Consider the following 17,107-nt stretch of genomic DNA (forward strand, 5'->3'; position numbering starts at 1 on the left):
CTATCTATCTATCTATCTATCTATCTATCTATCTATCTATCTGTCTATCTATCTATTTTTTGTTTTTCTGAGACAGGGTTTCTCTGTGTAACAGCTCTGACTATCCTTGAATTCACTCTGTAGACCAGCCTGGCTTTGAACTCACAGAGATCTTCCTGTCTCTGCTGCCTTCGTGCTGGGATTAAAGGCATGCATCACCACCTCTTGGCCCCTGGTGGCTTTATAAGATGAGATACTATAACACATCCATGCCCTTTGTCTCTTGCCTTGTGATGCCCTGTATCACCTCAGGAGTCTGCCATTAAGAAGGCCAACATGGGATATGGCCCCTCAGCTTTGGACAACCCAGACTGTGAGTCAAAATTAATTTACCTGGTCTGAGATGTTGCGTTATTAGCAACAGAAATCTAACTATAAACGAGGTTATTTCCCCATATGACGGGTGAGAAAAGCCAGGCTCAGGGAGTAGAGTCATTTCCTCTCATATCATGGGAGTCCAACTCACCCCCGATCCTTAGGTCTCTGCAGCGCCGTCTCTCACCACTGTGGGCGCACTCGTGCAACTCTCAGCACGGACAACCCCAGCTTCGATTCCCTGAAGATAACAAGTGAGCCCTGAGCCTCACCACCCTCGCCGGCTTCTCACCACGGCTGGACTCTATGACGAATATTTCATGAGGAGACAGGGACAATGCCGCTCCAGTTACAGAATCCCTGGCTCTCAATTTTGTGCGATCCTCAGCCTAGAGCTGGGTAAAGAAGGTTGCGTGACATCAAGACGGTGAGGGTGAAGAATTCTCACTGGAGGGCAGAGGCAGCTGTGGTCCCAGGGAGAAGAACGGGCGGGTAAAGGGGCCGGGGGAGCGGTTAGAAGGCGGAGTTAAGCAATCGATCTTTCTTCGCTCTCCTCCTCCCGACTCCTCCTTTCTTGTCTCGTGTTTTTTCTTCTTCTCTCTTCTCTCCTCGCCTTCCTCCCCTCCTCGCCTCCTCTCCTATTACTGGAGAAGTACTTAACCACTGAACTACATCTCTAACATTATTTGTATCTTTTTATTTGGGGGCAGGATTTTAGTAAGCTGCCCAGGCAGGCCTTGAACTTGTGCGTCTCTTACCTCAGGCACCAGAGTGACCGGGATTACAGGCGTGAGTCACAGCAGGTAGAGCAGAAGTAAGATTCTAATGGAAATGCCAGAGCACATTATTTCAGGGGCAATTTGAGAGGCTCGCCATTGTCTGGCTTTGGATAAGTCATTGAAATACCCCGAGGTTCAGTTATCTCCTTATACAAAGGGATTGTTAAATACTTTCCTTGATTTACAAGGATATGGGGGGGGGGGGAATCTGATGTAAAGTGTAAGAAGCCAGCCAAATTGTCTATCCTGTTTGAAACAGGAAACTGGAGAATTCAAGGCAAGGTAGCACACAGTGCAAACTGTAACACCAGGCTAATTTTTATTGTTATAGCTCCTTTGATACAGAGTTACAGGTTTACATTTCAGCAAGCAACCCTGATTAGCAGGCCAGCATGTTCAAGCTTAAAATGCACAACCATGTTACTTTTTTCAGAAAGACACCTGAGGCATGGGAACATCACTTGACCTAACTATTCTCTAGAAGTTGAGTGTCACTGGCCATGACATAAATACAACAGATGGCAATTAATAATTCTGGTGTTGATCCACCAGACGGGACCACAGACTCTGAGAACTGATTGTTTCTGGCTGTAATTATCTCACACACCACTCCATTTCTGTAGTGCAATGTCTGCTCTATGTGCTATGTTTGCGAGTTGGGCAAGGGGCTGGGGATTGAAACACACACACACACACACACGTTCACACACATTCACACGCATGCACACACATGCACACATTCACACACATGTGCACATTCACATACACACACACACGCACACATGCACACATATTTAAAGAAATATGATTGAGAACATCCTGGGCCATGCAGAGGCGTAGGAAAAAGAAGGCTCACGGAAGAAGTAGAGGATGGGGTGAGTAAGCTAGTTTCTGGGGTGGTGAAGAGGAGGGGTAGGAAGTGTGGGAAGAAATTCTAGCAGAGGCATTTTGCATAAGGCATTTCTTTCTTTCCTTCAAAATATATTTTTCATATTCACTCATTTACTCTGTGTGTATGTGTGTGTATGTGTGTATGTGTGTGTGTGTGTGTGAGAGAGAGAGAGAGAGAGAGAAAATGAAGGAGGGAGGAGAGAGAGAGGGAGGGCTGCTACACACAGGCACACGCGTGAAGGTCAAAGGACAACCTGTGGGAATTGGTTTTCCCACTGTGTGGATTCTGGGGATCAAACTCCTTGACAATAGAGAAAGGGGGCACTGAGAAAGAGCCTGATCCTCAGTTCTTCGCTCTCACAGGACTTACGGCTTCCACAAAGACCCTCCTCTTGCTTCTGCTGCTGACTCAGATGTTCTTCGACCCCAAACCGTGTGCTGACATGGTCATGCCTCCTTGGTATGCAGGATCTGTGACAGTTTCAACTAAGGCTATGGTCTGATGATGTGGAGCAGAAGGGTCTGTGGGGTCTACAAGCCCACCAACACCTTCAAATGCAAGAGGACAAACGACAGGCAACACCACACCTCCCAGACGTCGGACTCCTTCAATGAACTAAAGAACTCAAGCTAATCAACACATGGGTCTGTCAGGAGGGTCATCTCTCTGTCACCATAGGTCCAAACGTCCTCCTGGAGAGGTTGGCGTATTATCAGGGAGCTGCGAGTAGTGTGTTCACAGGGAGAGCTGGTGTCCTGGGCTACCAGGTTCTACAGGAGGCTGTCGGGGAACCTCAATGTTGATGTCCACAGAGGCTGGACATCACTGGGCAGTCCACAGGCCTCAGGCTCAACCTGCTTGTTGTTACAGGACATTTGTCCTCTGTGTGCACTGTGAAGATGCATCTTTGCCAATAGCTAGGCAGAAGAGGTTAGGTGGGACTTCCAGGGACACAGAGGACTCTGGGAAGAAGAGAGGAAGAGTCACCAGCCAGACTCGGAGGAAGCAGCATGGGCAGTATGGAGAGGTGAGCAGTGAGCCATGTGACAGACGTAGGTTAAAGACTATGGGTTAATTTAAGATGTAAGAGATAGTTTGTCCGACTACAATTCTCTTCTCTGAAAGACAGGCAAGTCTAAAGAACATCTCCTTAGTGTCTCAGTGGAGCAGACATGAAGGAGAGGAGAGGAGTGAGGTGGGGTGCAGAGAACCTTGTCTCTGCTTCTGGGCAACGTCTCTGGAGGTCACATCAGGGCTGCATTAATTAGACAGCGTCAGGTTTCATTTCAGGAATTCTTCATCGTTTGGGACTTCTGTTCTCACGGATCGTCTTCCCAGGCTCAAATGGGGAACATGGAACAGATGTTTGACCATTTTATAAATATAAAAGAATTATTTATATAAAATATAATTTATGTTATAAATTATATATGTGTGTGCTTGCATATATTAAATTAAGGAAGTGTATTCAGTAATAAATGTAACATTTTATGTGATCACAAAACTACATGGAAATTAAGAATGTACAATGAAAAGTATGTCACACATACACACACACACACACTCATGGTGCGGGAGAATTGTCTGTATTCTGTCAATCATGTTTTAAATAAACGCTGATTGGCCAGGCAGAAAGTGTAGGTGGGGAAACCAGATAGGAAGTGGAAATGATACAAGGAGAGCAGGAGAAGGCTTGTTTGAAGCTGGGGAGGAGGAAGTTGATTCCTCCCACTTCTACCCAGACCACTGAAGCAGCAGGATGTGAGCTGCCCCACTGAAAAAGGTACTGAGCCACATGGCTAACATAGATCAGAAAAATGGGTTAATCGTCCACGGAGAGGACCACGCACTGAAAGATGGTACCACATCTTCCCTGGTGAGAATCTGAGGACAAAGACTCTCTGCCAGCCATGAGTGTCACCCCAAAGGTCAAGAGTCGTGGGATGAAGTTTGCTGAAGAGCAGCTGCTAAAACATGGATGGACTCAAGGCAAGGGCCTGGGCCGAAATGAGAATGGCATCACCCAGGCCCTCAAGGTGACGCTGAAGCAAGACACCCATGGGGTGGGACATGACCCTGCCAAGGAGTTTACAAACCACTGGTGGAGTGATCTCTTCAACAAGACTGCAGCCAGCTTGGTAGTGGACACAGGGAAGGACGGAGTGCAGATAAGGCGCCTTTCCATGGAGACTACCCAGCATAATCACCCCAAGCCCAAGTTGCTGTACCAGAAGTTTGTGAAGGTACCAGAATGAGAGGTGCAGTTCTTTACTGGGTCCCGATCCTTATTTTACAGATGTGACCAAAAGGGTGAAAAACCAAATGCTGAAGAACCCACAGATGGCTTATAAAGGCAAGAAGAATAGAAAAAAAAAATGGGTTAATCAAGATGTGAGAGTTAGCTAGTAAGGAGCCTGACCAAACGGGCCAATCAGCATTATAACTTATAGAGTCCTCTGTGTGGGTGATTTTCTCTGGGACTAAACAATTGTGGGGACCTGGTGGGAGGACAGAAAAACCCACAAACAAGCAGGCCCGACCTCTTCATGTTAGCCAGCCCTCTCATGTTACACACTCATATTTATTCACAGTCCCTAGCTTAAAATTTCCTTTCCAATGCAGGCCATAGAAACTACAGTTTCTCTTTTCTAAACCCCGTTTTCTCAGACCTTGAATCCCTTGCATTTTCTCTCTTTGAGCTAGTCATAAAAAAAAGTTACTATCCCATTGTGGTACGGCGTGCATTTAATACCAGTTCTTGTGTGGCAGAGGGCAGGCAGATCTCTGAATTCTAGGGTATCTGGTCTACAGAGTTAGAAATACAGGATAACATAGAGAAACCCTTTGTCAAACACACACACACACACACACACGCACACACACATGCACACAAAAGGAAGAAGAGACAAGAAAGAAAAAAAGAAAAATTTCTGACTAACCTGTGTAGCAGGAGCTGTTAGGACACTTCACCTCAGGAGAAATCTGGCTGCACGCCCAGGAGGAAGGACTGCCATACAGAAAAGTCAAGAATGTGGACAGACAGGTTTCTGTAGATTTCTGTGGGTTTTAACATCAGATAGTGATCTTTTTGTCTAATCATATTCCTGTGTTGTCGTCTATGCTTTGGTCATGGCCATGCTGTGAAGTCTCCATAAGAAAGTGAACAGGAATGCTGAACATGTGGTAGTTCCTGAGGTGAGGCCTGCTGGAGAGGGCATGCGAGGCCGTGCGTGGGCCGGATCCCAAACCTCACCCTAGACAGCTCTCCATCTTTGTCTTTGTGAGCCACCCGAGATTCATTGTCTGCCTAAGGATGGCTTTACGTCACTTCCAGTTTATGGACAGAAGCGTGGGCAAAGTAAACTGGGCTCACAATCATGTGAGAAGTCGGTAGAGGGCGTGCTGCCGCTGTGGGCAGGCAATGACAGCTGCTGCTGGCCGTGGATCCGATCGACTGCGTGCTAGTGGAGAGAAAGCCCCATAGTGTGGCTGCTGCAGAACTGATGTTCACAGATGATATCCTCTGGAGCTTGTTTTCAGGGTCCAGTTTCCTTTCCTAAAAGCAGTAGGTATTCAGGGTCTTGCAGCCCCCTCATAGGTGTCTACAAACGTGTAAGTATATGCACTTGTAAAGGCCTGTAGGAGTACACACTGTGCACGTGTGTGTTCCATTGTATGAGTGTTGGGAGCCAGAGGCTGGCAGTGCCAGTGTGTATTTGTGTCAACGGCCTAAGGAAATATGGCGGTTATTATTTCAGAGGACGGTACTTCCTTCTTATCCACAGCTTCACGTTTTGTGGTTTCAGTTACGTGTGGAAACCTGTGTTTTGAAAACGGTTAATGGAAATAATTTGTCAGAGCTTTAAATTTTGCCCTGCTTTGAGCGGTGTGATGGAACTATGCCTCTCAGTTTTTCCCGTTCCCTAGGACTGAGCCGCCCCTTTGTTCAGCTGCCACACTGTCTGCTCTGTTAGCCTTTCCACTTACCCTGGGGAACTCACCTGGTGGAAGATGTTTGGGTTGAGTCCCCCCCACAGCTCCCCCTCCTGAACCGCTCTCCTCCCCCCACCACTTCCATCCCTCCCTCCCTCTTCCCCACTACTCCCCTTCCCCACCCTTCCCCCACCAAACCCTGCCCAGTCTCAGAAAGGTGGCAAAACAGCAACTTCTCCCCCAAGATGCCTAATCAGGCCTGCAGGGTATTTAAATGGCCTCTTAAGGAAAGGTCACATGGTTTCTGGTTCCTTCTCCTATCTCCTCTCTGAGGGCCTGGAGACCATTGGGAACTTTTGGACGTTCAATTCTTAATTAGGCTTGGTTTGATTGGTTGCATTGGCAGAGAGACTTAATATCGGGATACAGAAATCTTTCAGAAAAACAGTTCCCACAAATTGTCTTCTGACCTCCACGAATGAGCTGTGATGTGTGTGTGCATGGAGGTCACACAGTCATACAAACATGTTAAAAACAATCCCCAAATCTCCCAGGCTTGAGAATAGTCATACTGGCTAACTGGTTATGTCAAAGAGAAGCCAAACTGTGCCCCCTTTTAAGTAAGAAGATGAAAATTCTCAACTTAAGTCATCATTATATAACAAAGTTCCTATGGGTTATGCCACGAAGAGATCTATTTGTAAACTTGCTAAGGAGATAAAAGAAAACTGAAGACATAGCCCTGTGGGAGGCAGCTTGCTTAGAATGAACAAGGCCCTGGTTCAAATGCGTGTACATACACACATACACACACACACACACGTACACACATGTACACACACGTGCACACATACACACACGTATGCACACACACGTACACACATACACACCCACATAGACACACTTACACACACGTACACACATATACACATACACACATACACACATGTATACACACACGAACACACACATACACACCCACATACACACACTTACACACACGTACACATACATACACACATGTACACACACATACACACGTACACACACGCACACACACACGTACACACATGTACACACATATACACACGCACATACACACACATACACACACACACACACAGAGCCTAACCTCAATATGCAGAGCCTATAACTGATACCAGCTTAGGTTCTGATGAGGCCCTGATACTGCAGAGAGCTGCACCTTCTTGCTATACCCACCCTTGGTAGAAAGAGCAAGATCCACTTTCATGACTAATTACTTCCCAAAGTCCCTGGTTCGGAGGTTTCTGACACCATTACATTGACGGTCAGGGACATCGGAGTTTGCCCTGAACTATGTGTTAGTTCAGAGAAGTTTGAAAGCTGAGCAAACTTTCCTGCCCTCGAGAAGAGCTATGAAATGACGTTCGTTGCTACACGGCCTCTCCAGCTCTGGACCAGTCCACTAACCCTGGTGATAAAGAGCTTTTACTCCAAAAATCACTGTGTGTGTGTATGTGTGTGTGTATATGTGTGTATGTGTGTATGTGTGTGTATATGTGTATGTTTGTGTATGTGTGTGTATGTGTTGCGTGTGTATATGTGTATGTGTGTGTGTATATGTGTATGTGTGTGTGTATATGTGTATATGTGTGTATGTGTGTGTGTGTGCGTGTGTGTGTATATATGTGTGTATATATACACACATAACAGACACAGAAACAGCAAGGAAGCAGGAAAAGGTAAGAAGCCTAAGGTGACAGTAGATGAGAAACAGGTTAACTTAAGTTAAGAGAGCTGGTCAGAAACGTGCCTAAGCTGGGCTGAGCATTCAAAACTAATAAGTCTGTGTCATGATTTGGGAGCTGGTTGGTGGCCCAAAAGAAAAAGCGTGCTAAACCTAAGGATAAGTCAAGATTCTACAACCAGAAAAATCAAAGATTTGAACTAAACCCCAAATCTTTTTACCCCTATAATCCTATTCATAAAACTGAGATCCTATCACGGGCTCCAGTGTCACTATTACTGAAAGACCCCCGAAGGATGTCTTCCTAGCGAGAGAGGCCCCAAACCCACAAACCCGACGAAGCCACACTTACGGATGCAAACTGCAAGAGGTTTATTTGAATACACAGGTACCTGGGGCGGCAAGGTCTCTCGGAAGATTTGCGCGCCCCCAGGTTGGGGGTGAGGGGTTCTTATAGGAGAGCAAAAGCGCGGGTACAGAAGCAAAAAAGCGTGGTTATGGGGACTCATTTCATTGGTCAGTTTAAATAAGGCTAAGCTGAGTGGCACATTCTTGACCTTTCATCTAAATACCAAGGAGGGGGTTGTCCAGACCCACCTGGATACCAAGGAGGGGGTTGTGCTACCTGTTTTTCTTATCTCTTCCTGCCTTCCTAGCTGGAGACCTGATGGTGGACTGTAAACATCCTGACTCACATCCCGTCACAGGACAAAAGGCTCCCTTCCCCTCCCTTACAGCAAGGGGCCTGAATTGTTTATCTCTAAGGCCCTGCATTCCAGCATCAAAGGGTGGTATATTTCTCTTTTTCCTTTTCATTTCCCCATTTTTTTTTTTTTTTTTTTGAAAAAGAACCTGTTATGCAAGTGTTTATAGGATCTCTGTTTCTCTTTGGTTTACTCTTTGGTATTGACTAGTTAAGACCAGGGCTTGAACAACCGAAAGTCTATCCTTAACAAATTGAATCAACCGATTTAAAATGTAAGGGCCGAACGTAAGAATTAACATTAAAAGAATTATGGGTCCCAATAAGGAAGAAATTAGGGTGGTGAGCCATGGAGATCGGTTCCAAAGCCCTTCGTACCATGTCTGCTGGGCTTCAAACTCTTTTTTACGTTTATCTAGCCTTTCCTTTAGTTTATCTAGAGTTTCAGTCACTACACAGGTTTTATCAGTATAAAAACAACATTCTTCCTTTAAAGCCGCACAAAGGCCTCCCTCCTTTAGAAAGAGCAGATCTAGTCCTCTTCTATTTTGTAGTACCACCTCTGACAGGGAAGCTACTGATTCCGTCAGGGTTCTAACCGACTTCTCAAGAGCCCTCAGGTCCTCATTCATAGCTTGATGTAAAAGCATATATTGGTCCGTGCGCACTAGAGCGGCGGCCCCCGTACCTACCCCTGCAGCAACACCCCCCACCCCTAGGAGTATGGCCAGGGTCAGGGTAATAGCTTCCCGTCTTTCCCTCCGGGGAAGGTATTCATAATATTGGAGGACCGCCTCATCTGAGTGGTACGTGATGCGCGGCCAAATTTGTACCAAGACACAATATTCATGCGTTTGGTTGAATACCATTGCCGAAACACAGGGGGTTAGGCCGGTACTACAGGCCCAGAGGGTCCCATTTGGTGGGACTAGATAATAGTTTCCCTTGATAACGGGCGCGGTTGAGATGCAAAAGGGCTGGCCAGACGCAGCTCCTATGCAAACTCCAGTACCTGTCACCTGGGTGAGGGTTAGATGATGGTTCATGCTCTGGCAGATGGGGGGTGGCGAGGTGACATTGCTATAGTTGCCCCTGAGAGCTATCCCCTCATAATATGGGGGACTTGGGTTAAGGCAGAGCCAGCAATCGTGGGCCCGATCTGGGTCCGAGTGATTCAAGGCCTGGTACGCCCCCCTAATGAGGTTCAAAAGACGATCTCCTGTTCCTCCCTCCGGCTCTATTGCGGCCGCTAGGGGGGCAAGGGTGGTGGCGGGAGCGGTAGTAAGGCTAGTCAGTCCAGGGGTAGCTGGCGCTTTGGGTAAAAATGGGGGTCTCTGATTTGCCAGGACCTGGTTGGGTCCTATCGCCCGGGAAACTATGGCCTCAGCTTTGAGCTGTATTTTGAAAGTCAACCCTCTGTCTGTCGAGTCCAAGTACCATCTGAGCCCCCAAGTATACCCTTGTTGCCATTCAGTGGCCTTTCTACCTTGTTCAGTGAAGGTGATATTGAGGGGCAAACATTTTCCATTAGTTCCACATTTGGAGAGCTGACAATACTCTGTAAAATACTCCTCATCCCATATCTCTCTCTTCCAGCCGCGGGTCACCCTGATCTTATCCCAGCTGGAATGGGGTTTCCAGTAGGCATCCCCAGTCGTTTCACATCCCCAAGCCGCACAGAACATTTCATTATATCCCCCACATTTGTAAGCCGTAGCTCGATCTCGGCCATCCCGGGGGCAGACATAAAAGCTGGCCTCTGCTAATCGACATCTTCGCCCGGGGTTGGAGCAGCCTACAGATCCTCCCCCCGTTGGCTGCATGTTTCTCGTTAATTGATTATAGTCGGTGGTGGCTATGTCCCAAGAGTCTAGTCCCGCAGCTAGCTGACAAAAATCCGGGGTGAGGGGAGGCCACCAGGTATTGAGGGCATGTTGGCCAGTCGTCTTCCAGACTACCTCCCCAGTCTGGGAAATAATCTGCCAAGTTAAGGAATAAACTGCGTGGGGGCTTCCATTAGGAGCCCCCATGGATCCCAAGATCAACATGGGAAAGACTACTGCCCATAATATCATTTTCGAACCAGTCTTATCTTTAAGGGGTTTTGGGAGCGTTGGATCTTCCATCCTTCCTTTTGGCTGGCTGTCTGTTGTTCTGAGCTGGCGGCTTTCACGTGTGAGGCGTGGATCCAGGCAGCAATTCCGTCCACCTTGAGCGCCGTTGGGGTGGTCAGGAGAACAGTGTATGGTCCCTTCCAGCGCGGTTCCAGGTTCTTAGTTTGATGTCTACGGACCCAAACAGTGTCCCCGATCTGGTACGGATGAGGTGCCACTGGCTGGTTAAGGTTGTCTTTGTAGGCGGCTGCTAGGGGTTTCCAGACCTCTTGTTGTACCAGCTGCAGGGCCTGCAAGTGGGCTTGTAGAGAAGGGGAGTTAGCATAGTCTGCAATGTCCGTGTCAAAGAAATGTATGGCTGGAGGCGGTGCCCCATATAATATTTCAAAAGGGGTAAGGCCATGTGGCCCGGGGGTGTTCCTGGCCCGATATAGGGCCAGGGGCAGGAGCAACACCCAATCCTTTAAGCCAGTAGCGAGCGTTAATTTAGACAAAGTCTCCTTAATAGTTCTATTCATACGTTCTACTTGTCCTGAACTCTGGGGTCTATAAGCACAATGTAATCTCCAATCAATCCCCAGTAACTTGGCCACCAACTGACTTACCTGGGAGACGAAGGCTGGCCCGTTATCAGATCCCAATACCTTTGGCATACCATATCGGGGAAAAATTTCTTCTAATAGCTTTTTGGCAACCATCTTAGCCGTTTCATGTTTGGTGGGATAGGCCTCTACCCATCCTGAAAAGGTGTCTATAAAAACCAGCAGGTACTTGTACCCATATAAGCCAGGTTTAACTTCAGTAAAGTCTATTTCCCAGTGGACACCGGGTCGATGTCCTCTGAGGCGTACCCCTTGGAGGGCTTTCGAGTGACCTGCATTGATTTGGGCACAGGCCCTGCAATTGTCTGTTGCCCGTTGGAGTGCCCTGTCCCTGTTCAAGAGGTATTGTCCAGTTTCCATTCTGTCTAGGAGGGTTTTCATTTTCTTCGTACCCAAATGGGTCAACTTATGTAAGTAGTCTATAAGTTCCTGGGTTATTTTTATGGGCACTGCTATTTTTCCCCGATAAATCCAGCGTCTATTCGCTGGGTTATATTCTGCCCCCAATTTTTGGAGTAGGTTTATGTCCTCTTTATCATAGGCCCAGTCTATTGTGGATTGGACGGGCTCGGATATTAGGGGGAGAATTTGTGGTCCCAAAGCAGCCTCTCGGGCCGCTTCATCCGCCCGCCGATTTCCTCTGGCCTCGGCGTGATCTCCTTTTTGGTGTCCGGGACAATGCATAATGCTCAGTCTCTTGGGGAGGAATAAGGCCTCTAATAGAGCAAGGATCTCTGCTTTATTTTTAATTTCCTTGCCTTTTGAGGTTAAGAGCCCTCGTCTCCGGTATATTTCTCCATGTATGTGTGCGGTGGCGAAAGCATACCGGCTATCAGTATAAACATTCAGCTTCTTACCTTCTCCCAACCTAAGGGCTTGAGTCAGAGCGATGAGTTCAGCTCGTTGGGCCGAGGTGCCGCTGGGTAAGGCACTGGCCCAGATTACCTGGGTCTCCGTGGTAACTGCAGCTCCCGCCCTGCGTTCTCCATTCAGTAGATAACTGCTCCCATCGGTGTACCAGGTGTGGTCCGCATCTGGGAGGGGCTGATCAGTCAAGTCCATCCGGGTTCCATGCATTTCCGCGAGGATCTGAAGGCAGTCATGCTGGTCTGGTCCTTCCGGTGTGGGTAGCAAGGTCGCCGGATTAAGGGCGACTACAGGTCCGAACTGGACTCGGTCCGTATCCAACAGCAAGGATTGGTAGTGGGTCATGCGGGCGTTGGAGAGCCACCGGTCAGGGGGCTGCCTAATCAAGGCCTCGACGGCATGGGGTGCCAAAATGGTCAAGGGCTGTCCCAAAGTCAGTTTGCCAGCATCCTTAATAAGGACGGCAATGGCTGCCACCATCCGTAGACAAGGGGGCCAGCCTGAGGCTACTGGGTCTAATTTCTTTGATAAGTACGCGACAGGGCGTTTCCATGGCCCAAGCCTTTGGGTCAAAACCCCCTTGGCATAACCTTGTTTTTCATCAACGAACAGTTCGAATGGTTTAGTGACGTCAGGCAGGCTCAGTGCTGGAGAGGACAGGAGGGCGCGTTTGATGTCCTCAAAAGCCTTTTGTTGTTTATCTGTCCATCCGAATGGTACCCCCTGCTTTGTGAGGGGGTAGAGAGGAGCTGCCATTTCTGCGAAGCCTGGTATCCATAAGCGGCAGAACCCGGCAGTCCCCAGGAATTCCCTCAGCTGGCGATGGTCTCGAGGTGCAGGTATACGGGATACAGTTTCCTTGCGTGAGGCTGTAAGCCAACGCTGCCCTTCTTTTAATTTATATCCCAAATAGGTCACCTCAGTCTGGCATATCTGGGCCTTTTTGGCAGATGCTCGATAGCCCAGCCGTCCCAGAGTTTGCAATAGGGCCCCCGTACCTTGTCGACAGTCACGTTCTGTGGAGGCTGCCAGTAGAAGGTCGTCCACGTACTGGAGTAGGATCAATGATGGGTGTTGAACTCTGAAGTCCGCAAGGTCCCGGTGCAAGGCCTCGTCAAAGAGCGTGGGACTATTCTTAAAACCTTGTGGGAGTCGGGTCCAAGTCAGTTGGCCTGAAATTCCCAATTCGGGGTCCTTCCATTCGAAGGCGAAAAGGGGTTGGCTTTTGGGGCTTAATCTGAGACAGAAGAAGGCATCCTTCAAGTCTAGCACTGTATACCAGGTGTGAGATGGTGGCAGGGTGCTTAGTAAATTGTATGGATTGGGGACGGTCGGGTGTATGTCTTCAACCCTCTTATTAACTTCCCTGAGGTCCTGTACTGGTCGATAATCCTCTGTCCCTGGTTTCTTTACTGGGAGGAGGGGGGTATTCCAAGGTGACCGACAGGGAATCAGAATACCTTGTTCTAATAGTCTCTTTATATGAGGTCTTATCCCCTGGTAGGCCTCATTCGACATGGGGTATTGTTTGACTGAGACTGGGGTGGCTGTGGCCTTCAGGTCTACGATCAAAGGGGGCTGCTGTAGGGCTAGCCCCATACCCCCAGTCTCGGCCCATGCCAGTGGGTACTCTGTAAGCCATATGTCCAAGTCTCTGGATCCTTGTGTCTTAGAGTCCTGCTCATATAGTCGGTATTCGTCTTCCAATTGTAAGGTCAAGACTTGGAGGGGGTTTCCATTTGGACCCGACACTCGAGCCCCTGCCCCCTCAAAGTGAATTTGGGCTTTCAGTTTGGTGAGTAAGTCTCGCCCTAGTAAGGGATAGGGGCAGTCTGGTACGTGTAGGAAGGAGTGAGTTACTTTACCAGTTGCTAGTTGTACCTTCCGTTCGGTGGTCCATCGATATCTTCTTCCGCCTGTGGCCCCTTGTACCCAAGCAGTTCGTTCACTGAGCGGGCCTGGTGACCGGGTAAGAACTGAATGCTGAGCACCTGTATCCACTAGGAAGGTAACTGGCTGCCCCCCGACATCGAGTGTTATCCTGGGCTCAGGGGGGGGCTCCTGGCCCCGACTTCCCTAGTCTTCATCTAGGGCTAGGAGTGAGGCTTGTGGTTTGGGGCCTCTGGGTCTGCGGGTCTTCTTAGGGCAATCCTTTACCCAATGCCCTTTTTCCTTGCAGTAGGCGCATTGGTCGCGTTCCACGCGAGGGCCTCTCCGTTCTCCCATCCTGTCTCCCTTTCGGCTGTCCTGTCCCTGAACTACGGCGGCCAAGAGACGACTCAGTTCTCTATTTCTCTTTCTGTCTCTAGCATCCTCCTTCTCCTCTGCCTCCCTTCTTAGTCTGTCCTCCCTTTCTTCTTTTTCTCTACGGATACGGTCCTCCCTTTCCTCTTGAGTCTCCCTCTTATTAAAGATTTTCTCGGCTTCCTTAAGCAGATCTTGCAGTGTATATCCCTGCAAATTTTCCAACCTCTGTAACTTGTTCCTAATGTCGGGTGCAGACTGGCAAATAAAAGACATCGACATACCAGTAGCCTGCCCTGGGTCCTCAGGATCATAAGGCGTATACATACGATATGCTTCCTTAAGTCTTTCCAAAAATGCTGCTGGAGACTCATCTGCCCCTTGGATTGTCTGCTTTACCTGTGCCAAATTGGTGGGGCGGCGACCAGCCCCTCGGAGACCCGCTATGAGCAACTGGCGGTAAAGGCGTAGGTGCGTCCTACCTGCAACCGTAGTGTGATCCCAGTCAGGCCTGGTGAGAGGGAAGGCGGCATCGATTTCATTGGGCAGCTGGGTTGGCCTTCCATCATCTCCTAGGACCTGCTTCCGTGCCTCTACGAGGACTCTTTGTTTCTCCTCAGAAGTGAGGAGAGCCTGTAAAAGCTGTTGACAGTCGTCCCAGGTTGGCTGGTGGGTGGTCAGAATAGATTCTATTAGGTTAGTTAATACTATGGGGTCTTTAGAAAAAGGGGGATTGTGTTGTTTCCAATTATATAAATCAGAGGCAGAAAAGGGCCAGTATTGAAGTTGGCCGTCATTTCCCTGTCGCAAGGGAAATGCTCGGGAAGTTGAGTCTGGGGGAGATGGTTCACGCTTTCCCCGGAGCCTGCTTGCGACGGGAGAGGCAACAGGCAGGGAGTTCTGTGACGAGGGCGCCATAGGGTCGGCTTCACGATCTCCGGGCTCCTCCTGGGGATTATAGGGAGGAGGATCTTCGTCGGATAGGAGGTCTACGAGAGGGGCATTTGGGTCAGGGGGGAGGACAGACGGCTTGAGGGCCCCCTTCTTCGTCAGTGTAGGATAAAGAGAGGAGGCCGTAGGAGTAAGGGGTTTAGGTAGGGAAGGCAAAGGAGGGGAGGGCAAAGGAGGATTCGGGGCCGAGGGAATGAGGCTTAGGGAAGGTTGGGGTTTGTCTGGAGAAATAAAAGGAGCCACCCAGGGGGGTGGATCATAAGCCAAACTTTCCCAGGTGTCGATATAAGCGACCTGGTCAGGACGTCCATGGGGTCCTTTATCGAAGACCCGTTCTTTAACCTGCAAGATAATGTTTTTGTCAAAGGTGCCATCCCGCGGCCAGCCCAGGTTGAATGCGGGCCATTCCGAGGAACAGACAGTCCGCCATTTTTTCTTCTTGACCTCAAACGACCGATTGCTCGCTCGGTTAGAGACGTCCGACCAGTGGTCTAGAGTAAGGCTTAAGGGAGTGGTTAGCGACTGTCCCATGTTAGTATTCCAATAAATGAACAGACAGACCACAAAAATGAACAATAAGACAAACAGACTGACAATCAGACGCGCTGCGCGGCTTCGGCGAAACCCCGAAAGCAAAAATTCAGACGGAGGCTTCAGAAAAGGTCCGGACGATTGACCTCCCAGAAGAACCACGTGACCCTCGGACCAGGGGGGCGACCCAAAAAGTCCGGCTCTGGTCGCGGGTTCTGACAGATGAGCCCCGAAAAATCGGGCTCCAGACAGACCAGACACCCTCGGAACGTCTTCCAGGGTTGCGGGGGGGGAAAGTTCGGACCCGTCGGTCCCTTCCGAGACCCGCCAGATACAGATACAGATCGACCCAGCTGAATCAAACAGAGTTCAAATTCGCAGCGCAACATTCAAACACAAAAGACGTGAGACATTCATAGGACATACAGAATGCTGGCCAGCTTACCTCCCGAAGGTGGTCGATGGTTCCTGGGTGGGGGCCTCAGACTTCCCGGCCAACGCACCAAAATGAAAGACCCCCGAAGGATGTCTTCCTAGCGAGAGAGGCCCCAAACCCACAAACCCGACGAAGCCACACTTACGGATGCAAACTGCAAGAGGTTTATTTGAATACACAGGTACCTGGGGCGGCAAGGTCTCTCGGAAGATTTGCGCGCCCCCAGGTTGGGGGTGAGGGGTTCTTATAGGAGAGCAAAAGCGCGGGTACAGAAGCAAAAAAGCGTGGTTATGGGGACTCATTTCATTGGTCAGTTTAAATAAGGCTAAGCTGAGTGGCACATTCTTGACCTTTCATCTAAATACCAAGGAGGGGGTTGTCCAGACCCACCTGGATACCAAGGAGGGGGTTGTGCTACCTGTTTTTCTTATCTCTTCCTGCCTTCCTAGCTGGAGACCTGATGGTGGACTGTAAACATCCTGACTCACATCCCGTCACAGGACAAAAGGCTCCCTTCCCCTCCCTTACAGCAAGGGGCCTGAATTGTTTATCTCTAAGGCCCTGCATTCCAGCATCAAAGGGTGGTATATTTCTCTTTTTCCTTTTCATTACATGTGAAACGGTCCTCTGTGCAGCCTTTGTCCAAGGGAATCACTTGCCTGACCATGCTACCATCAGGGCTTACAGTCTGGTCTGTGTGGGGACTCTGTAAGACGTCTGTGTACCAGGACGAGAGAAAGGAAGACAGGGCCCCACCCCTCCTCCCCCAGGAATGTACAGATGGTTCCTTCCAACGTGGCCTTCTCTACCTGTGAACCCCAGTGTTCTCTCCAACTGCAGTGGATGCTGAGTGTCGGTGGAGTTAGTGGGGCAGAGCGAGCGCCCTTGCCTCTCTCCACCGTGTGACCAGGGACATCTTAGGAAGACAGGGATGGTCACATGGGAGCTTCTTCAGAAGTGCATCTGTGTCCT

General features: G+C 49.1%; 2 protein-coding genes and 1 long non-coding RNA gene across 3 annotated transcripts; 2 read left to right on the forward strand and 1 right to left on the reverse strand.

Annotated features, from left to right (window-relative positions):
- Positions 1-640: 640 nt before the first annotated feature.
- LOC148120075 (uncharacterized) lies at positions 641-3,452 on the forward strand. The gene is made up of 2 exons (XR_015739364.1): positions 641-781; positions 2,388-3,452. It is a non-coding gene; the product is annotated as an uncharacterized LOC148120075 (long non-coding RNA).
- Positions 3,453-3,935: 483 nt separating this feature from the next.
- LOC148120076 (G patch domain-containing protein 4-like) lies at positions 3,936-4,280 on the forward strand. Its single transcript, XM_087912339.1, has one exon. It carries the CDS (start codon positions 3,936-3,938, stop codon positions 4,278-4,280), a length of 345 nt encoding a protein of 114 aa, XP_087768465.1.
- A 3,762-nt stretch (positions 4,281-8,042) lies between these two features.
- Positions 8,043-16,738, reverse strand: LOC148120077 (uncharacterized). Its single transcript, XM_087911888.1, has one exon. It carries the CDS (start codon positions 15,697-15,699, stop codon positions 14,050-14,052), a length of 1,650 nt encoding a protein of 549 aa, XP_087768014.1. The 5' UTR covers positions 15,700-16,738; the 3' UTR covers positions 8,043-14,049.
- Between the last annotated feature and the right edge of the window lie 369 nt (positions 16,739-17,107).

The sequence above is a fragment of the Myodes glareolus genome, chromosome 12, assembly GCF_982192425.1.
Source record: "Myodes glareolus chromosome 12, mMyoGla1.1, whole genome shotgun sequence".
In the NCBI taxonomy this organism is placed as follows: Eukaryota; Metazoa; Chordata; class Mammalia; order Rodentia; family Cricetidae; genus Myodes; species Myodes glareolus.

Coding starts and splice junctions, on each gene's coding strand:
- LOC148120076 (XM_087912339.1), top strand. CDS start 3,936: ATGAGTGTCACCCCAAAGGTCAAGAGTCGTGGGATGAAGTTTGCTGAA.
- LOC148120077 (XM_087911888.1), bottom strand. CDS start 15,699: ATGGGACAGTCGCTAACCACTCCCTTAAGCCTTACTCTAGACCACTGG.